This window comes from Manis pentadactyla, chromosome 2 (assembly GCF_030020395.1).
Source record: "Manis pentadactyla isolate mManPen7 chromosome 2, mManPen7.hap1, whole genome shotgun sequence".
Lineage (NCBI taxonomy): Eukaryota > Metazoa > Chordata > Mammalia > Pholidota > Manidae > Manis > Manis pentadactyla.
In genome coordinates, this window is record NC_080020.1 from 204,583,965 (window position 1) to 204,605,314 (window position 21,350).

The following is a 21,350-nucleotide window of genomic DNA, read 5'->3' on the forward strand; positions in this document are numbered from 1 at the left end:
GCCAAAAGTTTGACCTTTGGCTGTGTTTCATGTACAGGTATATACATACATGTGACATGAGCATGGATGTAGCACTTCTCTTATTGTACCTGTACTGATATGTCTGCTTTTATTCTTGTGACTAGGTAGTGTTTTAAAACTCACAGGATTTCCTACTTTCTCCATAGGTGATCAGACAGACAGATTTCCATTTATGGGTTCCTACCTCTTCCAGACCACTCAGGAACTGTCTTAGAGAGTTTTTTGGTTTTTAATAGAATGCTTATGTGTTTTGACTAACTGAGTTTTATTTTGAATTCTGTTATTACTAGGGTCAACTTTTTTGATCATTTAAAACCAATAAAATACTATTTTTAAAAGAAAACTCTAAATTATTTCTGATTTTTTAATTAGAGCAAAAATTCTAAAGGTAAATTCTCATCTAAATACTTAAATAATAGAGAAAATAATAAATCAAATTATATAGTTCATGACACAATTGAGTGTAGTAAATTATAGATCTGGAATCAGAACTGTCTTGTCCTGTAAGCTAGGTGACTGAGAAATTTACCTCAATTCTCTCTAGTAAATGGGGATTATAATAGTACCTGCCTCATAGGGTGCTAAGGATAAAATGGAATAATCACTGTAAAGCACTTAGCACATTTAAGGTTTAGTAAATACTTATTAGTTGCCCTTATGTGTAGTATTTATATTCAGTAAATAATTGTTGGATGTAAGGGCCTGCAACTATGAGTGAATAAAACTGCTCTTTGGGTTTAAAGAAATAGGGAGGGGTATTTTGGGTTGATTTCAAATATAATCAGGGTAGTACTTGCAGATTGTCTTGAGCCAGGTAGGCAATTTTTAAAGATTTTAGTGACTATCAGCACAAATTCCTTAGTTAATTCAATATGCAAAATATTTCAGAGGTGGTTTTTGACTTCTCTCCATGTCAGTTTCTTCAGTTAAATCTGTGTTTGCATATTCCATTTTTAACCTTTTCATGCAAATTTCCTAATTATTTTAGATTGATTTAGTAATTCAGTATCTGAGGGCATCATTTTGTTTTATTCATTACTTTCTAAAAATTTTATAATACAAGAATCCAAGTAGACTAGTGGCACTGTTTATTGTATAGTGTCCAATCTGGGTGATTAAATCAGTATCACAATTTTTTTTTCTCCAGTGCTCTCAAGATACAGTATTTACTATAAATGGACCTTTTAGCAAATTGAGCATGTTTCATTTTATTTTTATAAAGCCTGAAAAGCAAATCATATATCCCACTTTTCATTAAGATTTCATGAATTCTGTAGCTTTATTAGTAAAATATCTTTACATATGGTAGGAGCTTTACAAGTAAATGAAACAAAAAATACATGAGTCCCTAGCCATAGGCCAGCTGCTTTTCCATGTTCTCTTACTCAACCTGTCTTATTTTTAGAGAACCTACTACACCCAGGAAGATTCTTTTTTTAAAAATGGAATGCCATAGGCATCCTATTAAATATAGTAACTGAAAATAAACTACATTTTAAATTCCCTTATTTTCAAATCCTAATATTCTCTACTGGAAAAAGATATGCCTCAAAAAAATACTTCCATATGTTTAAGAAAAAGCTTTTGTCATACCTTCTAAAATGATATAAAAGCCATTGTGCAATCAGAGATACTGTGTTTATTTTGGTATAATAGTTTTAAAGCAGTACTTTTAAAGGTCAGGATCCATGTACAGTATTAAAAATCACTGAGGACTCCATTGAGCTTTTGTTTATATTGGACTATAACCATCAATATTTATAGTTTGGATATTTAAACTGAGAAATTTTCAAAATATTTCAAGTAGTAATATGTTCATTACATGTTATCATAAATGACAGTTTTTGTTTTTGTGTGTTAGAAAGATTCCTCATCATCAAGGACTAATACAAATGCCACCTCATTATGATACTTGCCTTGTAATGCCACTTGTTTCTTTTCATGAGACTTAGAAGCAGCAAATAATTACATTAAGAGTCTCATGTTATGTCAGTGTAATACAAAAAACCTTTTTTGAGACCCACTATAACCTTTTTTATGAAGAACAACTTTTCTTCTGAAACAAAATCATATTAGTAATACATTTGCATTTCTTTATATTTTTTGAAAATCTCCTTAATATCTGGCTTAATAAAAGACAGCTGGATCTTATGTCTGCTACTAATCTGTTAAGATACCATGAATCTTGTAGTCTCCAGAAATCTCCAGTTTCATTCTCAATGAAAGAATAAAAGTGAAAAAGGTAAATGCTTGTGTTTGAAAATAGTTTTGAAGCCCTTGCAGAAGAAGCCCTGCAAGAGACTAAGGACACCCGAATTACCAGACCACACTTTGAGAATTGCTAATTTAAAGAAATGGAAGCTCCTTCCTTCCTAGAGCTAGCCCTTGAAGTGCTTAATATATTTAACTGAAGTAACTCAAATTTTTTATCTGCAAAATAGGATTTGCAATTAGTTTATGGTTTTCCTGTGTCATTTACCACTCCACATTTAGAACTTTGTTGTTTTTTTAATACTTAGATTGTTATTTAGTTGGCCTAATTAAAAGATTTGTTGGCTTTAATCTATTAATTGCTTATACCAGCTAACTATACACTTCAGCTTCTTTGGTTTTATATTTTGATAATTTCTAAGGACAGTTTTTTCCAATATATACAGGAGGGAAAAATAATTAGAAGGTACTACCTTAACATTTCTGAGGAGAATAAATTTTCTGCTGAAACACTTTACCTCAGTGATCTATCAGTAACCAAATTTCTCTTTATCCCATTAGCTTTGAGAAGGCCATTGAGTTTTTATACTTGAAGCATATTACATAGGAGGTGTGCTGCATGAAAACTTGCAGTGGTGAGAAATGAGGGAACATCAGGAATGCCATAGTTCTCTCTTACATTCCTGAATTCAAAGTTTTATAAATTGCTCCTAATGATAAAATCCTCACACCTGGTCTGATGCAGGCTTAGTATCCCAAAAGTGTAAATATGTTTGCCAGTACACCCCTGGAGAACAGATACATCAGGTAAGTGAGTGTCTTCTGTGAAAGCAAAATGCTGCTACATTCATGTATTCACATCACATGCATGCATGCTTTTGCAGAGAGAGCCAACATGTTGAGTTTCATTTTGTAGGATTGCCTGAGAGCATGATGTTTTTTTTAAGTATGTCACCTTCCTTATTTTAAGAAAAAGAAAATGTAATTTCTGGTAAAGTGTCAGGTAAAGTAGTCTGGGTAAAATTTGAATCTGGGAAACCCTGGCTGTGACCTGCAATTTTTGTTTTGTCAATCCTATTGTGACATTTCATGGCGGGTTGTCCTGTTTGAATTGGTATTTTTCAATAAATATTAGGATTTACTTTGCTTACTTAAAAATACACGTATAAAGACAGCAACAGAAAGTAGAGATACCTTATTAAATATAACTTGATGTTTTATGGTTTAGAAATGATTGTTGTAGAAAATTTTTAGTAAATAGTAAAAAAAGTAGTTAAATTTATATGTATGGTTAAAGTGATGAATATGTAGTTGGTATTCCTTTGCTTATTTATTCACATTGTTTTTTGTTTGTTTCTTCTTAAGGAGCCTTCTGAAGTCTGTTGAAGAAGAATTACATCAGCGGTAATTTTAATTTTTAATTAAGCTTAAAATACTTTATGTCACAAACAAGATATCTGTTTCTGTCATATAGCCTAAGATTGTTTTGTTTTAATTCTGAATCCTGTAAAAATGTAGAAATAAAATTCTGTCTTGCAGTAGCCCTTTCTGCATTTTCTAAAATTTCTTCTTGTTTTGATAAAGCTCATTAGGTAACAATGGAATTTAACTTTTTTTATTTCTAGAGGGCATGTGGCACATTTAGATGATGATGAAGGGGATGATGATGAAGCTAAACAGTAAGTTTTGTTTCTGTTTTTTGTGTCATTTGACCTGATTTTATAAATCTGAGACCTTAAGAATATTGGCAGTACCATCAGTAACTAATATCATTAGTAACAGTATCACAGATACTACCATGGTTTCTTTCCTTTTCTCCATTCTAGTTGTATTAGTTAACTTGGGTGTCTTTAACAAATAACTATAGACTCATGGTTTGAAAAGCAGTTCAATCTCAAGCTGCTGGCCAATTTACTTCCTAGTGAAAGCTCTTCCAGGCTTACTGACGGTTGCTTTCTTACTCTGTCCTCACATGGACTTTACTTACTACATGCCTGTAGAGAGAGAAATCTTTTCTCCTACTACTTGTAGGGCCACCAATCCTATTAAACTAGGACCTCACTTTTTTTTCTTACCTTCATTTACCTCCCAAAAGCAGTCTCCAAATACAATCATATTGGAGTTAGGACTTCAACATAAGAATTTTGAAAGGACACAGTTCAATCCATAGCATTGTGTACCTGGGGAACTTGGGAAAATAAAACTCAAGTCCTTATATGCAAAATACAGTCATTCCATCCCAACAGCCTGAAGGTCTTAACTCATACAGCATCAATCTAAAGTCCAAAATCCTCTAAATATAATCGAAACAAATCTGAGTTAGATCTGATATTCTCTGGATCACCTTCAGGATCATATTTCCCTCTTCCTGAATAGTGTATGTTCAGATAGGTCTGTCATCCTGTCCTGTCAAATCCAAGGAGTCCAGCACCCTTCCTTCATTTTGTCCCATCTCCATCCACTCCAGTTCAAACTGCCAATGTTTCTGTTGTCAGAATCCCATAAATTCTTTTTTGAGTTATAATCCAGCCACACCCTTCATGTTCTCTTCAGAATGTGCTTTCTCATGCCATTCATTTCTGAGCTAATGATAGGATGAGAATTTTTCAGATTTTAAGTTCTGGTTCCTTTTTGCTTAACAAATCCTTCAGTTTTTCTCTTTCTCATTTTGCTGTAAGCAGTCACTGCAGTACTTTGCTTGGAAGTCTCTACAGCTAAATATCCAGTTTCATCACTCACAAGTTTTACCTTCCACAAAACACAAGAACACAATTCATCTGCTTTATTACAAGGATCACCTCCAGTTTCCAATAACATGTTCATCATTCCATCAAAGAACTCACTAAAATGCCTTTAATATCCATATTTCTACCAGCATTCTGTTCATTATTAAGTATGTATTTTTCTAAGGAGCTTTCTTACCAGCTGTCCTCTTTCTGACCTCTCACCAGAAGAATCACTCTACACTTCCATATTTCCAGATACACCTCAAAACCCATTACCCAGTTCCAAACTGCTTCTGTATTTTCAGTATTTGTTACAGCAGTACCCCACTTCTTAATACCAAAATCCATCTTAGCTTTGGCTGCCATTGCAAAATACCATAGACTGTGTGGCTTGACAAAATTTCTCACAGTTCTGGAGGCTAGGATGCACAAGGTGAGGTACCCACTGAGTCAGTTCTTGGTAAGGGTCCTTTTCCTGACTTGCAGACAGCTGCCTTCTTACTATGTCTTTACATGGCCTTTTCTCACATGGCACCAGAGAAAGAGAGATTTCTTCCTCTTCTGATAAGGTCACCAAACTTATTGGATCAGGACCCCACACTGTTGACCTCAGTTAACCTTAATTGCCTCCTGACAGCCCTGTGTCCAATTACAGTCACATTGAGGGTTAGGGCTTCGACATATGAATTTTGGGTGATTTCAGACCATAGCACTAATTAATAACAAAGAACTTTGAAAAAAAACAATAAACAAAGACAGTAAACATTGTGTAGTTTAATATCATAAATTAGTAATTGGTAGCTGCTATAATCTTAATTACAACTTCAAAGGTTTATATGATTGATTAAATTTCATCTGATATGTTTCAAATAAATACTTTGCATAGAAATGTATTTTTTAAGGGGAAATAATTGTAAACATTGATGTTTTGTCTTCTTAGATTTTTTTTACTTTTTTTTTTTTTTTTTTTTTAAGAGTGATGTAGTTTAATGATAAAGAGACAAGAACACCTGACAAGCAGTTGAAGGCTTAGGTTTCCTTTCTACCTCACAATGCTGACATGGGATCAGGTCACTTAATTTCTTTGGGCCTCAGTTTCCTCATTAGAGAGTTTATGCCTGATCATCTTTTAGTTTTTGTACTTGTAAAACTCCAGTCCTGAATTGCAGTGAATCTTAGCTTCAAATAGATTTTGCCTATAATTTCATTGAGCATATATATAGCTTTTGGTCAACTTCATCAGAGATGTCTCTTATCTAACAGTAGTAAAAATGAAGCTTACTTACATTGTCATGTATTTTTATACCATTATCATTTTGCTTTTTTCCCCTAAACCAATTATTACTTATATTTCTATATTAGTTAGCTTTCAATTGATGTAAACTAGAATCGTAGTTATATTTTCCTGTTTTAACTTGAAGAAAGTGTATTTACTCAGTTACTTCTGACTAATACTTCAGACGGCATAATCTAACATTTCATAAAATATTTTGGGAAACGCTCATAATCGTAATAAAGGAACTTGTTTATGCAAGTTTTTCTTGTGTATCTTTAAAAAATTATATTACAGTAATGACTCATTTGTAAAATGAAGCATTCTGACTCTAAAAGTTTTATGTTTTTATAGTTCAACCATGAAAGCAAAAGTTCCACCTCCTTTGCCACCAAAGGTAGGCAGGTTTGTCTTTCAATTTGAGCTATGTGTGAGTGGTTGTTCTGCCACTTTAATACTGTGTTAATAGTTGTTCTATAGCTTATTTCACTTGGGATCCACAAAGAAAAATCATGAAGTTAATAATCATGGTATAACTAGATAGCTGTCATTACTTTTGTCTTTTTAAAAATTATCCACTTGTCATATAATGTTTATTCCAAATAATAAGTTCTAGAAATTTAAATGAAAATGATTGTATTAGTGGTTGGTCTGATTTCATTTGACTTAGAAAACTCACGTTTTTATAAGTTTTTCTTCCCTTAAAATCTGTAATCTACTAGTGACTAATTTCCTGAGAATGGGTAAAGAATAATGACTTAACCACAGATAGTTAATTTTCAGAAGGTACTTACAAATTAAAAATACAAAATAAAACAGTAATTTTCAAAGTTTTTTAGCAATAAAATCCTTTTGTCAAACAAAAGTATCAAAATAACTTCAACAGTGGGTTTTTTTAAGGTAAAAAGAGTTAATATAGGTAATGCTAATGTAAATTTATTTTATAAGCTCATATGCATAGCAAATTTTAATTATAAAATGAGCTGGTATTGTGAGAATTTGAGTCTAACCAATCCCAGTTTCCAGTATATTATTATATTTTGTTTTCATTTTGCACTTTGTAGAAAATGATGATCCACAGAGTAAATAATACTGTACTTGCTCCTCGTTTAGTTTTACATTAGCAGAAGTATAGAGATGAATTTTAGAGATAAGTGCTGACAAGTCTTCCTAATAAGGGACACATTTATAAGAATTTATATATTCTCCAAGCCTTAACTGACTAGAGGTTTATCCATTATCTACAAAGAAAATTTCTCAAGCATCCCATATTGCTGTGCTTATATTCTCCAATACGATATAATTTTAATTGGTATCTTCTGCCCCTGGTCTGAAAGATTAAGCATTAACATAAAAGACATTGAGTCATCTAAAAGAGACAGTTTAGATTAGCCTTGAAAGAAGTTGAACTTTGATTACTCTTAATGTTTAAAATAAAAGAGACTCATTTAAATTGGATATCAGAAAGACCAGAGTATTTTTATTTGGGAGGTCTAAGTAGGAAGACTTGTGAGGAATTGATAGCAAGAGGCCTTTTCTCCCCCTGAGAAAACTTTTTAGTGTTCATTTTCAGGTTATAAAGACAGTCTAACTCAAATAGTTGAACAGCATTGAAACCCAAGTAGTAAATACAGTTTGAAAGCCTCTGATACAGAATATTTGCTTCAGGGAAAATATTTAATATTTTTCATGTTTATTGAAACATGAATAATTTCATGTTTAATCACTGGTCTCCTTCTCTGTATTATTTCAGCCTAAGTCCATATTCATACCACAGGAAACTCATTCTACTGAGGATGATAATCAAGGAACAATCAAGAGATGTCCCATGTCAGAGAGCCCAGCAAAACCAACCCAAGTTCCTCCTAGACCACCACCTCCCAGATTACCTCCACAAAAGCCTGTTGCATTAGGTAATAAGGAAGGGAGGTGAAATTAAATGTGTTACCAGGTTTTCATACTGTTTGAAAAAGGAGGAAATCTTTCTTTAAAGAGAGTATTTGAAATTCCTTTAAGTGATGGGAAAAGGAAGGCAATGGCTATAGAGATATTTTTTGCTTTTTACCTCATGGTTGGGAGTATTTTTATGACAGGATTAAAGACCCAGTCTGGGCTTATTTTGTTCCTTGTTGCTCATTTCATATCTAGCCTTTCCTCTTTGGGAGAATTATATGTGTCCAATTCATTATCTGTAGTGTAGCAACAAAAGAAAATGAACTCCAAACAAGGAAAGTGTGTTTTGGTTCTAGGCTAATTCTGTTTTAGAAAAGGAAGAGAATACTTCATCTAATTCCTTTCTCTTATTTCACTTTATCATTTATTGTTAAGTAATTGTTATTATTGCTGGGTACTTGCCTCCAAATTAATACTGGATGATACTATTTTAATACTGTAAAGTTTCTTGTGTATTATGCAAAAGAAACAGTTTTAAAAAGGGCAACTACAGTTTCTTGGATAACAGACTTTAGATAACATAAATTTCCCTTTTCCCGAAAGTATTTAAATATTCAATATTTGTTTTCTTGTTTTTTTAACAAAAACATATGTATTTAGATATGACTTGAATTTAAATCTGCTTATATGATAGGGATATAAGGAGAAAAACATAAACATATATAAAACTTCTTACTTCAGTACTAAATATTCTGATTGGGTGATCCCAAATGAAAGTTGAAGCTATCTCTAAGATATTTTTTTTTCCTATGTGATAATTTCTGAATGAAAATTAATCCCTTTTTAATCTATTTAAATGTATCTTTTGAAGGAAATGGAATAGGCTCCTTCCAGTTAAATGGTGAACGAGACTGTTCATTATATCAACAACAGAATGAACATAGAGGCACAAACCTTTCAAGGAAAGAAAAGAAAGATGTACCAGTAGGTATTTATATTCAAAATCCCTCCATGTATTTGTTTCCTTTTTTCACTGTGAAGTTAGTTTTGCAGTTATAAGTGGTGAGACTATAGCAGTTGTATATTTTACAATTGATATGTTGGCATTCTAGTGTATTGATTACAATGATAACAGGTTGCTTAAATCTTGAAAATTAACTTTGCTGTGGTAAACTTGAATGTTGACTTTCTGTTGTTCAAATTTAGACCAATTTGTTATAATAGTGTATTATGAAATGTGACCTTCTGCATGTAGGTAAGCACGTAGTATTCTTGTGATTATTCAGAAAATAACTATTATTCTCATTGATGAGAATTGATACTTACTAACAGTGTCAAGAAGTTATAGAAAGAAGCTCATGGACACATAAGGAAAGCTGTAGCTTCTACCCAGGACAAATTTCTAACTTGTAGATTATACAATTTGTGATATTGCTACTCTTAAAGCAATAGCTAATGAGGAGGAAAAATTAAGAATATTTTCTAGTAGATATAAGATACCACTTCAGAAAAGATGAATTAGCCATAGCTATTCCTGTTACAAATGTTGGATAAAATACTATGACATAATTATTAAAATATAAATCATATTTATCAGGGAGATTAAAAATTATTAACATTTGTAAGGAATTTACTCTTGATCATCAAAACATTTGTCTATCATAAAACAACAATCCTTAAAATCCACAACTCAGCAGCTGCCAATTAGATTGAGACAGTTTTTTTTTAAGTTTCTGTGACTACTAAAATTTGTTATTTTTATAGAAACTTCCAGTACATTTACTACATATGTATATTGTTGTGGTTTTGTGCAGTAAGCACATTGCCAGAGGCTCTTGTACTCCATCTGTTCATCAGTTTTTTAAGATTTCACTACACAATATAACATACCAGTTTTATAATTCAATTAAGGCATTTGATTGGAGTTATCCATTATAACCTGTGAAATTTAGGACATCTTTAACTAAAGTATAAAATGTCCTTTGGGAATGGGTTTTAATGAAGTCTGTCCAACTGAGCAGTTCCTTTCTGTTTTCATCATGAAATTTTAGTAGCCCTGCTAATGTAGTTCTACAAAAATGCAGCTTAATGACTGCAACATGGTGCAACAGCCTTTGAGAAATGTATACATTTTTTTTTATGTATACATTTTTTATTCACTATTACCTTATTTCATTTGGGTAACAAACTAGTACTTTAACAGTCTCAATAATTCTGAAATAAATATGTCTAAGACTGTATCATAGGATAAGCAGTATCTATGGTATATTGAAACATTATTACAGTTTGTACAGCTTCTTGAAATTATTTACAGCCAGTTTTGTCAGCACTTAAGTTAAATCTGAAAGTTATAACATTCAGAGCTTCCTATTTAAAAATGTTTTGCTATCTTACTACACTGTTCAACAGTGACTACAATGGGGTATGGGTGGGACTCGATAATATGGGTGAATGTAGTAACCACATTGTTTTTCATGTGAAACCTTCATAAGAGTGTATATCAGTAATACCTTAATAAAAAAAATGTTTTGCTAAAATAAATGATGTAAGATAATTGAAGGACATCAGTATAAAAATAAATTGCAAAATAGAAAAAGATCTTCAAAAATTGGTGGCCATTATAGAATGTACATCATCATAAAATTTCATGCAGTCTTAATTTTTAAAGTGTAATGGTTACTCATATAGGTAATATACTATATATACAATATATACTTTATATTACTATATACTACACAATTTTATTAGTATCCTGTAAGTGAAGTCAATCAACATAGCTTTTAGTTAATTTCTGTTGAATCATTTAAATAATTCTGACATATCAATTTGAGAAAAATTTATAACATCATTCCTTAAAATGTTGAGATTAACCTCAAAAGAACCTAGACTTTTGTAAAATTTATGTTTAAAGTACAATCTCTCCCAAGAAGATTCCTTCTCCAGGGGACAAATCATATATGCCAGGAATGTAGCCCCTTGGGAAAATGTGTGGTATTGAGAATATTATAGGTGAGTGAATATGGTATTTTTTCTGTCCTCACAGTTATCAGTGTACTCTGACCAATAATTAATGTATTTGAATCCCCATCAAAATTTAAAATTTCAGTTTACAAAACACATTGTAAACAAGGTTAAGATAATCCTACAGACTAGGAGAAAATGTTTGTGATATATGAAACATAAAGTATTCAAATCTAGTGTATATAAAGAACTCCATCAAATAGATAAGAAAAAGATAACTAACTCAGTAATAACAATGGGAAAAGACAATTCACAGAAGAGAAAATACAGATAACCAGTCAATGATATATTTTTTTTTAATTCTCAAATTTCCTGGGAATCGGAGCCATGCAAAGTAAGGAGGAAACACTATTTACCAATCATTTTGATACTATTAAGTATCTATGAGACTATAATAAACCAGGATTCTGACACATTGCTGGTGGGTGTGATGTGAAATTGGCACTCAGTAAGGCAGGTTGGCAGTCATTATGCACTAAAACGTAAAAGGTTCAGACCCCAGGGGCCAGTAGTTTCACTTTTCACAGTAAACCTTAAAAATATTCACACATTGCATAGTACAGCATATCATTTCTGCACTGCTGTTATAATAAAAAATTGAAAATAACCTAAATATCCAACAACAGGGAATAGCTAAATGACGTTGTATTCATACTGTTCTACAGTTAAAACAAGTGAACCAGATCTGATATGAAATGCTGTCCAAGACCCAATTTTAAAACAAAGAACAACTCTATGAATACTGCATAACTACTTATGTTTTAAAACACACAAAAAAACAGTATTGCCTGTGGACATGTTTACACAGAAAGGTCTGGTAGAGTACACACTAACCTGGTTTTGGGGGGCCAGTACTAGGAATAAATGGACTGTGGAAGGGTTATAGGGTACTTCAGCCTTGTCTATAATGTTTTGTTTTACAAAGAGAACATATTCATGTATTTTATTCCAATACCTGTATTTGAAATACAGTATTGTTATAGCAAACAGCAACAAAAGAAATATAACCATGCATGTGTTCTTTTTCTAGAAGCCTATTAGTAACGGTCTACCCCCAACACCTAAAGTGCATGTAAGTATAAATATCAAATAAGTCATCAAACTAAATGAAATGACAAAAAAAATTGCCTGAATCTGTACCTTTTGTTAGATTTTTTTGCCTGTTTGAAAGAACCTCCACTATTGTTGAAAAAAACCTATAGGATTGCTCATTTAGTTACATCTGAAAAATAGCTTTTCAAAATAAAATTATAATAAGTTATAGTTTAAATCTCCTTTTTTCCAAAATTTGTTCATATCTTCTTTACAGACAGTTTTTGAAGGAATGTGAAAAAGTCATGTGGCTATAATAGAAAGTACAAAATGTAGATACAACATTCTTTTCTAACATGTTTTCAGTTGTTAAAAACAGCAGTTTAGACCTAGAAGAAACATTAAAGGCACATCTGGCCCAAACTCTTTATTTTGCCCGTGATCTTAGTCACCAAGGTCACAAAACTCCACCCAACTCTAACCAGACCTTGAACTAGAACTAAGATGTCCGTATGTTACACTATGTTGTGGGCTTTTTGTTCTTTTTAATTAGACCATGCTCTCTTTCATAGGATTAACTCAATGGAATTTTAGATCAGATGAATAGAACTACATTTTCACTACTACAAATCGATAATCTAAAACCTTATGTAACACTGATTTAGAAGATGTCCATAGTTTTTCTAGCTTTTAACCTTCCAACTCTACTTTTTAGTCTTCTTACTTTTCTTTAACTCTTTTAATACAAAATAATTATAGCTTAATTACAAAATTTAAAAAGCTTTGAGTATAAAAGGCTCCTATGTCTGTCTAGCAAAGGCAAAAGATTTTCCATTTGACTATAAGATAAAACTTACATGTCAGGTATGCAGTTGACAGGGAAGAGCTGATAACCATGTAATGCCAGATAGGACCAATTATAAAATTAGCTTACAGTTGAAATTGTGTTTGTTTTATACCTCATTTTGTCATTTGGATATTGAGGGGTTTAGCAGTACCTTAACATATAGATTTTGGTTGGTAGCTGTCTTAAAGAATGATTGTTAGGATTAGTTAAGTGATACAATTCCCATAGCACACCATAAAAACATTTTGGCCTTCTACTACCTGATTGTCTTGCCAGGCTGCTGTCCTTTTTTTTGCACTACTGTCTTAAAAATACTGGCTGGTAAGTTTCTATGAATAAAAAGGAAATCTTAAGATTTATCATTTTGATTATGTTAATATTTTTAATCCATTATAGTCAATGAGTGATGTGTTCTGAGTATTATCTCCAGATATATGTATATTCCTGCTATAAAATGAAACACTATGCTATTCCTGTGACCAAATATTTCTGTATTTTTTTTCCTCCAAGTTGTTACTCGTAGAAGTGGTTGAATGAGTGAGCCTTCTTGTACTTATTTATTCTAACCTGAACAAGAATTTCAAACATTTTACTCTTTGAAGATCAAAAAAAGTTCAAATGAGTCGACTGTATTTCATTAAAAGTTATTCTCCTAAAGTTTTATAAATGGACTTTATAAATATTAACATCAAACAATAAAGCTTTTTATTGAATCCTAGGGAAAATAATTAGATTGCTCAATTATTTTTAAAAATGGGTTTATGTTTTGAGTTTGAAGTACATATGTGAATTTCAAATCAACCATACCTCTTTCACTTTGTAATATTAATTCAATGATTAGGTATCATTTTTAGGCTCATGAAACCAAAGGAGAAAACTTTTCATCTTTGTAGAGATTATGATTTCCTTATCAGGGAATATTTTATTTCCCTCGATGTGGAACATATAAGTAATACTTCTGCAAACAAATAATTGTGCCGTGTTGGTTGCTATCACTGCTTTATTTGAGAAGATAGGAAAAATAAAATGATTCTCTTAAGAAAGTCTTATGTAACTTGACAGTCATTGTGCCTGGAACCTTTGTGGTAGGACAGATGACTATGACTTAATGTTTTTATTTGGTTATTTTTTGTTTTTACAGATGGGTGCATGTTTTTCAAAAGTTTTTAATGGATGTCCCTTGAAAATTCACTGTGCAACATCATGGATAAACCCAGATACAAGAGGTAATACTGTATATTTTTACCTGTTATCTTTCTAATTATTTTTAACACTGAGGCCATGAAAGCATTTGATTTTATTCATTTTCTGGGGAAAAAAATTTTTTTTGATTTTTAAAGTAAATATGTTTCTCTGTGTTTATTAGGAGGGTTTGAGGTGACACGTGCATTAAAATTCCACTATATGGTCACCATATCAGTATACTCTATGTCCTCTAGAAATTTCCTTCAGAAAATTTTCTTCTGCTGCTACACAATCATTCAATATCTTTCTGTTTTAGACACAGCCATTGCTAAAGGACTTTAACTCCTGGGTAACCAGGGTCTAGTGACCACTTAGAGGATCTCTCATCTTAAAAGGGACCATAAGAATAGTTGTCATTTGGCACTAACTCAAGACTGTCTGTATCCTCTCAGTGTACGTCTACATCTTAATATCTATATACCTAAAGATATATACATATATACACACATGCACACAAACACACACACATACCACATCCTTTCTTAATCTTCTAAAATCCAAAGTGTAGGTATTTTAATTTCACAGGCAGGGAAAATGACATTCAGAAAGATTCATTGTTTCACAGCCAGTTGGTTGTAGAGCCGCTGTTTGATTCTGTCTGACCACGAAACTTGTGCCTTTAACCTACCCATGCTAATCATACGTATAGGCAGAATAGGAATACTCTTAGCATCTGTGTTGTTGTCAATATAAACTTCAGTTTAGTGTGGAGAAGTTCTTAACCTTTTGTTTCATATTATCATAAAAACAGATCAAATAGGACCATGCCAAACTTCTCCTATCTTCTAGAAGATATTGAGTACCCTACTAGGTATCCAAGTTTTAAGTTAACTATTTGAATAGGCAGTAGTCAGATCCTGGTTTTTATAATAATGTTGGTATTTATAATAATGGCCTTAATGGCCCATCTAAAAAAATATTTTGGATCCATATCAATTGTTCTTAATTTACATTGTGTACATCAGTTGCACATGATCCTATCTTAAAAGAATTTTAGATTCTTTTCCAGTCCTTAGAACACTCCAATTAGTGAGGTGTCCTAGCATGCCACTCTTTAAAACCTCCTACATAAAAGTTCTCTTCACTGCTTTGGGGCTAATATTTACATGTAACTCAATTCATTAAGCTCAGCTGTCTAAACACTTACTTGCATTAAAATAAAAAATGTTTATAAATCATAGTGATTCTTTTTTCATATGTTAATACATATTTACTTATTTTTAATTGACTATATAAATCCTTTTTAAAAGTGTGTTATATATCAAAATCAGTAGATTACTTCTGTCATTTCAGATCAGTACTTGATATTTGGTGCTGAAGAAGGGATTTATACCCTGAATCTTAATGAACTTCATGAAACATCAATGGAACAGGTATGTTATTTTGTATTTTCCCTTTAAAATTTTTTTAAATTATTATACACAGACACTAGACAATAAATAAGTTTCAGTTCTATGATTTGCTGCCTCTTTCATTCACAAAACCTTCATAGAGTGTGTTCTATTTACTAGGTGCTAAAGACACATTCACAGGCCTAGTCTTTACCCTTAAGGAGCCCATGATCTAATAGAGGTATCAGACATGTAAACCAATAACTTTAATACTTGAGGTTACATGTCACACTGGGAATGAGTACAAGATATAGGCCACAGAGGTGGAAGTGACTAGCACCTCCTCTGGGGAGATGAGGAGGAGAGACATATGAACTGGACTGGAAATGGTGATGAGTAGCAGGTAGCCAAACAGAAGAAGGATAAATATGAAGGCATCAGGTTCTGAAACAGTGTGGCAAGCATAGGAACCATGAATGGACAGTTTCACTGGAATATATAATGAGTGTAAGTAGTAACAATAAATGGAGCGGGGTGAGGAAGCAGGTGCCAGACTCTGGTGACAGCTTTCTGCACCATGCTGATGATCAGATCTGTGTTTAGAAATATCTGCAATATGGTGAGAGATGAGACTAGAGATTATGGTTAAAGGGTAAAGAAATGTTCAGAATTAAAGATGGCTTGAGAGGTGAGACAGAGGCCTCCTCTGAAAACCACATATGATACGAAAATATAATTAATACAGCTAATCCTGAAAGAGCAACAGGAAAGAAGACTGTGCAAGACTGCATACACCTGGAGAAGAGAACAGACCTCATGAAACAGGGTAACATACCAAAGCTATAATCCATTAGGGCTCAAGCCCTTCCCCCACTCCAGCTCATCAGCAGGAGAAAGATAAATGGAGCAGGGAGGGAGTGGAGGCCTCGGACTACTGAACACCCAGCCCTGGAGATCTCCTCTGGGAGCACGAACCTACATTGCATGGTGCTATGGAGATTAGGGGTTGGAAAGCTAAGACAGGTGGAATACCTAGAGAGACTGAGATTCCAGCCGCTAATGGAAAACAAGGATCCACATGCAGCTGCTTTGGGAAAAAAGAAAAGCAGGCAGTCTGAGAGACTTATACCAGCAAGAAGCCTGCTAAAAGGGCAAGGATTCCACAGAGCTTACTGCTCAGGAGAAAGGATAGGTGAACAGAATTCTCCAGGCACACTCTGCCCAGCAGGTTGGGAACTTGGAGGAGCTTTAGGTGCTCTATCCCCACTGGCTGGCAATGCAGCTTCAAGTCCCCCGCCATGATACACAGCCTGCTGCAACCTCCTCCCAACCAGCCTGCACACCAGCTTGCAAACCAGCAGCCCCTACCCTGGCATCAGGCCAGCCAGAGAGAAGCCCTGCCTATGGCAGCTGCAAATTCAAAGCTTAGAGGCTTACACCTGTGTGCTTGGCCAACTGGTTCTGACAGTGGAGGCAGGCATGGAAGCCAGGAAGCAGGAAACAGCTCTTTCCTCCCCGCAGGCACCAGCGACTCTTCCCCGCGACCCCTGACTTCCCTCCAGGAGCTGAGCAGCTCCAGACAGTAGAGCTTCTGGGCACTAGAAGGCGCCACATACAAATATGAAACATCAAAAGAACCTGGTTCAAACCAAAATCCCACAAACATCAGAAAAAGGAACAAGTGAAGCTGAACTCATCAATCTTCCTGAAAGAGATTTCAAAATAAAAATCATAAACATGCTACTGGAGATACAGAAAAATATTCAAGAACTCGGAAGAATTCCGGATGGAAATTCAATCATTATGGAATACAGTAGCAGAAATGAACCATACAATGGAGTGATTTCAAAGAAGATTAGATATAGTGGATGAGACAGTAAATGGAATATAAATTAGAAAAGAGGAACAAAGAAGCTGAGACTCAGAGAGAAAAAAGGATCTCTAGGTTTGAAAGAATATTGAGAGAACTGTGTGACCAATCCAAACGGATCAATACTCACATTATAGAGGTACCAGAAGAAGAGAGAGAAAAAGGGATAGAAAGTGTCTTTGAGGATGAAATTGATGAAAACTTCCCCAATCTGGGGAAGGAAATAATCTCTCAAGCCGTGGAAGTCCACAGATCTCCCAACACACAGGACCGAAGGAAGACAACACCAAGACATATAGTAATTAAAATGGCAAAGATCAAGGATAAAGACAGACTTTAAAAGCAGCCAGAGAGAGAAAAAAATATATCACATACAAAGAAAAACCCATCAGGCTATCATCAGACTTCTCAACAGAAACCTTACAGGCCAGAAGGGAGTGGCATGATATATTTAATGCAAAGAAACAGAAGGGACTTGAGCCAAGAATACTCTACTCGGCAACATTATCATACAAATTTGAAGGAGGGATTAAACAATTTCCAGATAAGCAAAAGCTGAGAGAATTTACCTCACACAAACCATCTCTACACTGTATTTTGGAGGAACTGCTCTAGATTCAAGTGTTCCTAAGGCTAAATAGTTGTCACCAGAGGAAATAAAACCACAGTAAAGAAAGTAGAACAATTAATTACTAAGCAGATGCAAAATTGAATCAACTACCCCCAAAGTCAGCCAAGGGATACACAAAGAGTACAGAATGTGATACCTAATGTATAAAGAATGGAGGAGGAAGAAAAAGGGGGAAAAAAGAACCTTTAGATTGTGTTTGTAATAACATACTAAGTGAGTTAAATTAGACTGTTAGATACTAAGGAAGTTACCTGTGAACCTTTGATAACCATGAAACTGAAGCCTGCAATGGCACTGAGTACATACCTGTCAATAATCCCCCTAAATGTTAAATGGTCTGAATGTACCAATCAAAAGACATAGAGTCAGATTGTTTATAGTTCATAATGCGTGATCAAAACCGAAAGTTTCTGTGATGACTGCCCTTGCACTGTTCACCATGTAAGAACTTGTTCGTTATGCTTCAGAAGATTGGAGACTGTTGAGAATTAGGCTGGGGGTTGATTAATGATTGTGCATGGAGTCCCCTATACAGAATTTTATTGTTGTTAACAACCATTTGATCAATAAATATGAGAGATGCCCTCTCAAAAAAAAAAAAAAAGACATAGAGTCAGTGAATGGATAAAAAAAACAAGACCCATCTTTCTGTTGCCTACAAAGACTCACTCCAAATCCAAAGACAGACATAGACTGAAAGTGAAGGGATAGGAAAAGATATTTCATGCAACTAATAGGGACAAAACACAGGAGTTGCAGTACTTGTATCAGACAAAATAGACTTCAAAACAAAGAAAGTCACAAGAGACAAAGAAGGACATTACATAATGATAAAGGGGTCAGTCCAACAAGAGGATATAACCATTATAAATATCTATGCACACAACACAGGACACCTACGTATGTGAAACAAATACTAACAGATTGAAGGGGGAAATAGAATGCAATGCATTCATTTTAGGAGACTTCAACACACCACTGAGTCCAAAGGACAAATCAACCAGACAGAAAATAAGTAAGGAGACAGAGGCATTGAACAACATATTAGAACAGATGGACCTAACAGACATCTACAGAACACTTCACCCAAAAGCATCAGGATACATATTCTTCTCAAGTACACATGGAACATTTTCAAGAATAGGTCATATACTAGACCACAAAAAGAGCCTCAGTAAATTAAAAAAGATTGAAATTGTACCAGCCAGTATCTCTGACCACAAAGGTGTGAAACTAGAAATAAATTATGCAAAGTAAATGAAAAAGCCCACAAACACATGTAAGCTTAACAGCATGCTCCTAAATAACCAAAGGGTCAGTGACCAAATAAAAACAGAGATCAAGAAATATATGGAGACAAATGACAACAATAATTCAAACCACAAAATCTGGGATGCAGCAAAGGTCGTGCTAAGAGGGAAGTATATTGCAATACAGGCCTTCCTCAGGAAAGAACAATCCCATAAGAACAGCATAAACTCACAATTAACGAAACTAGAAAAAGAAGAACAAATAACAAAGTCAGTAGGAGGAGCATAATAAAGATTTAGAGCAGAAATAAATAAACTTGAGAAGAATAAAACAATAGAATCAATGAAAGCAGGAGCTAGTTCTTTGAGAAAATAAAACAGATAAAACCCTAGCTAGACCTATCAAGAAAAAAAGAGAGTCTACACACATAAACAATAAGAAATAAGAAAGGAAAAAGAACTACGGACACCACACAAATACAAAGAATTGTAGAGAATACTATGAAAAATTATATGGAAACAAACTGGATAACCTAGAAGAAATGGACACCTTACTAGAAAAATACAACCTTCCAAGGCAGACACAGAAAAAAACAGAAAATCTGAACAGACCAATTACCAGCAATGAAATTGACTTGGTAATCAAAAAACTACTTACGAACAAAACCTCTGGACCAGATGGCTTCACTGCTGAATTTTATCAAACACTTAGTAAATACCTATACCCATCCTCCTTAAAGTTTTTCAAAAAGTACAAGAGGAGGGAATACTTCCAACCCATTCTATGAAGCCAGCATCACTCTAATACCAAGACCAGGCAAAGACACCACACAAAAAAAATTACAGACCAATATCCCTGATGAACACAGACGCCAAAAAAAAAAAAAAAAAAAACCGGGGGTAAAAATACAAAATATTAGCAAACCGAATTCAAAAATACATCAAAAAGATAATCCTTCATGATCAAGTAGGGTTTATTCAAGGGATGCAAGGATGGTACAATATTCAAAAATCTGTTAACATCATCCACCATATCAACAAAAAGAAGGACAGAAACCACAGGATCATTTCCATAGATGCCGAAATGGCATTTGACAAAATTCAACATCCATGATTTTAAAAAAAACTGTCAACAAAATGGATATAGGGGGCAAACAACTCAACATAATAAAGGCCATATATGACAAACCCACAGCCAACATCATACTTAATAGCGAGAAGCTGAAAGCTTTTCCTTTAAGATTGGAAACAAGATGAGGATGCCATTCTCCCCACTGTTATTCAACATAGTTCTGGAGGTCCTATCCATGACAATCAGACAATACAAAGAAAGAAAAGGCATCCATATTGGTAAATAAGAAGTTAAAACTGTCACTGTTTGCAGATGACATAATACTGTGCATAAAAAAACCTGAAGAATCCACTCCAAAACCACTAGATCTAATGTCTGAATTCAGCAAAGTTGCAGGACACAAAATTAATACACAGAAACCTGTTGCATTCCTATACACTAACAAATGAACTAGCAGAAAGAGAAATCAGGAAAACAATTCCATTCACAGTTGCATCAAAAAGAATAAAATACCTAGGAATAAACCCTATGAAGGACGTGAAAGATTTATACCCTGAAAACTACAAGATACTCATGAGAAAAATTGAAAAAGATACCAATAAATGGAAATACATCCCACGTTAATGGGTAGGAGGAATTAATATTGTCAAAATGGCCATCCTGCCTAAAGCAATCTACAGATTCAATGCAATCCCTATCAAAATACCAACAGCATTCTTCAACAAAGTAGAGCAAATAGTTCTAAAATTCATATGGAACCACAAAAGACCCTGAATAGCCAAAGCAATCCTGAGAAGGAATAATAAAGCTGGGGGGATTATGCTCCCCATCTTCAAGCTCTTCTACAAAGCCACAGTAATCAAAACAATTTGGTACTGGCACAAGAACAGACCCATAGACCAATGGAACAGACTAGAGAGCCCTGAT

The 21,350-nt window shown here is 33.8% G+C and overlaps 1 protein-coding gene across 7 annotated transcripts in view; it reads left to right on the plus strand.

The window, feature by feature from the left end:
- The window catches only part of MAP4K3 (mitogen-activated protein kinase kinase kinase kinase 3), a 244,209-nt gene that overhangs the window by 199,569 nt on the left and 23,290 nt on the right, over positions 1 to 21,350 (plus strand). For all 7 annotated transcript variants that reach the window (XM_036925551.2, XM_036925553.2, XM_036925552.2 and 4 more), the window contains 8 exons: positions 3,598 to 3,636; positions 3,858 to 3,911; positions 6,586 to 6,628; positions 7,985 to 8,144; positions 8,996 to 9,108; positions 12,176 to 12,217; positions 14,166 to 14,250; positions 15,563 to 15,642. In XM_036925551.2, the coding sequence (XP_036781446.2) occupies positions 3,598 to 3,636; positions 3,858 to 3,911; positions 6,586 to 6,628; positions 7,985 to 8,144; positions 8,996 to 9,108; positions 12,176 to 12,217; positions 14,166 to 14,250; positions 15,563 to 15,642 (616 nt within the window). The remainder of the gene's footprint in view (positions 1 to 3,597; positions 3,637 to 3,857; positions 3,912 to 6,585; positions 6,629 to 7,984; positions 8,145 to 8,995; positions 9,109 to 12,175; positions 12,218 to 14,165; positions 14,251 to 15,562; positions 15,643 to 21,350) is intronic.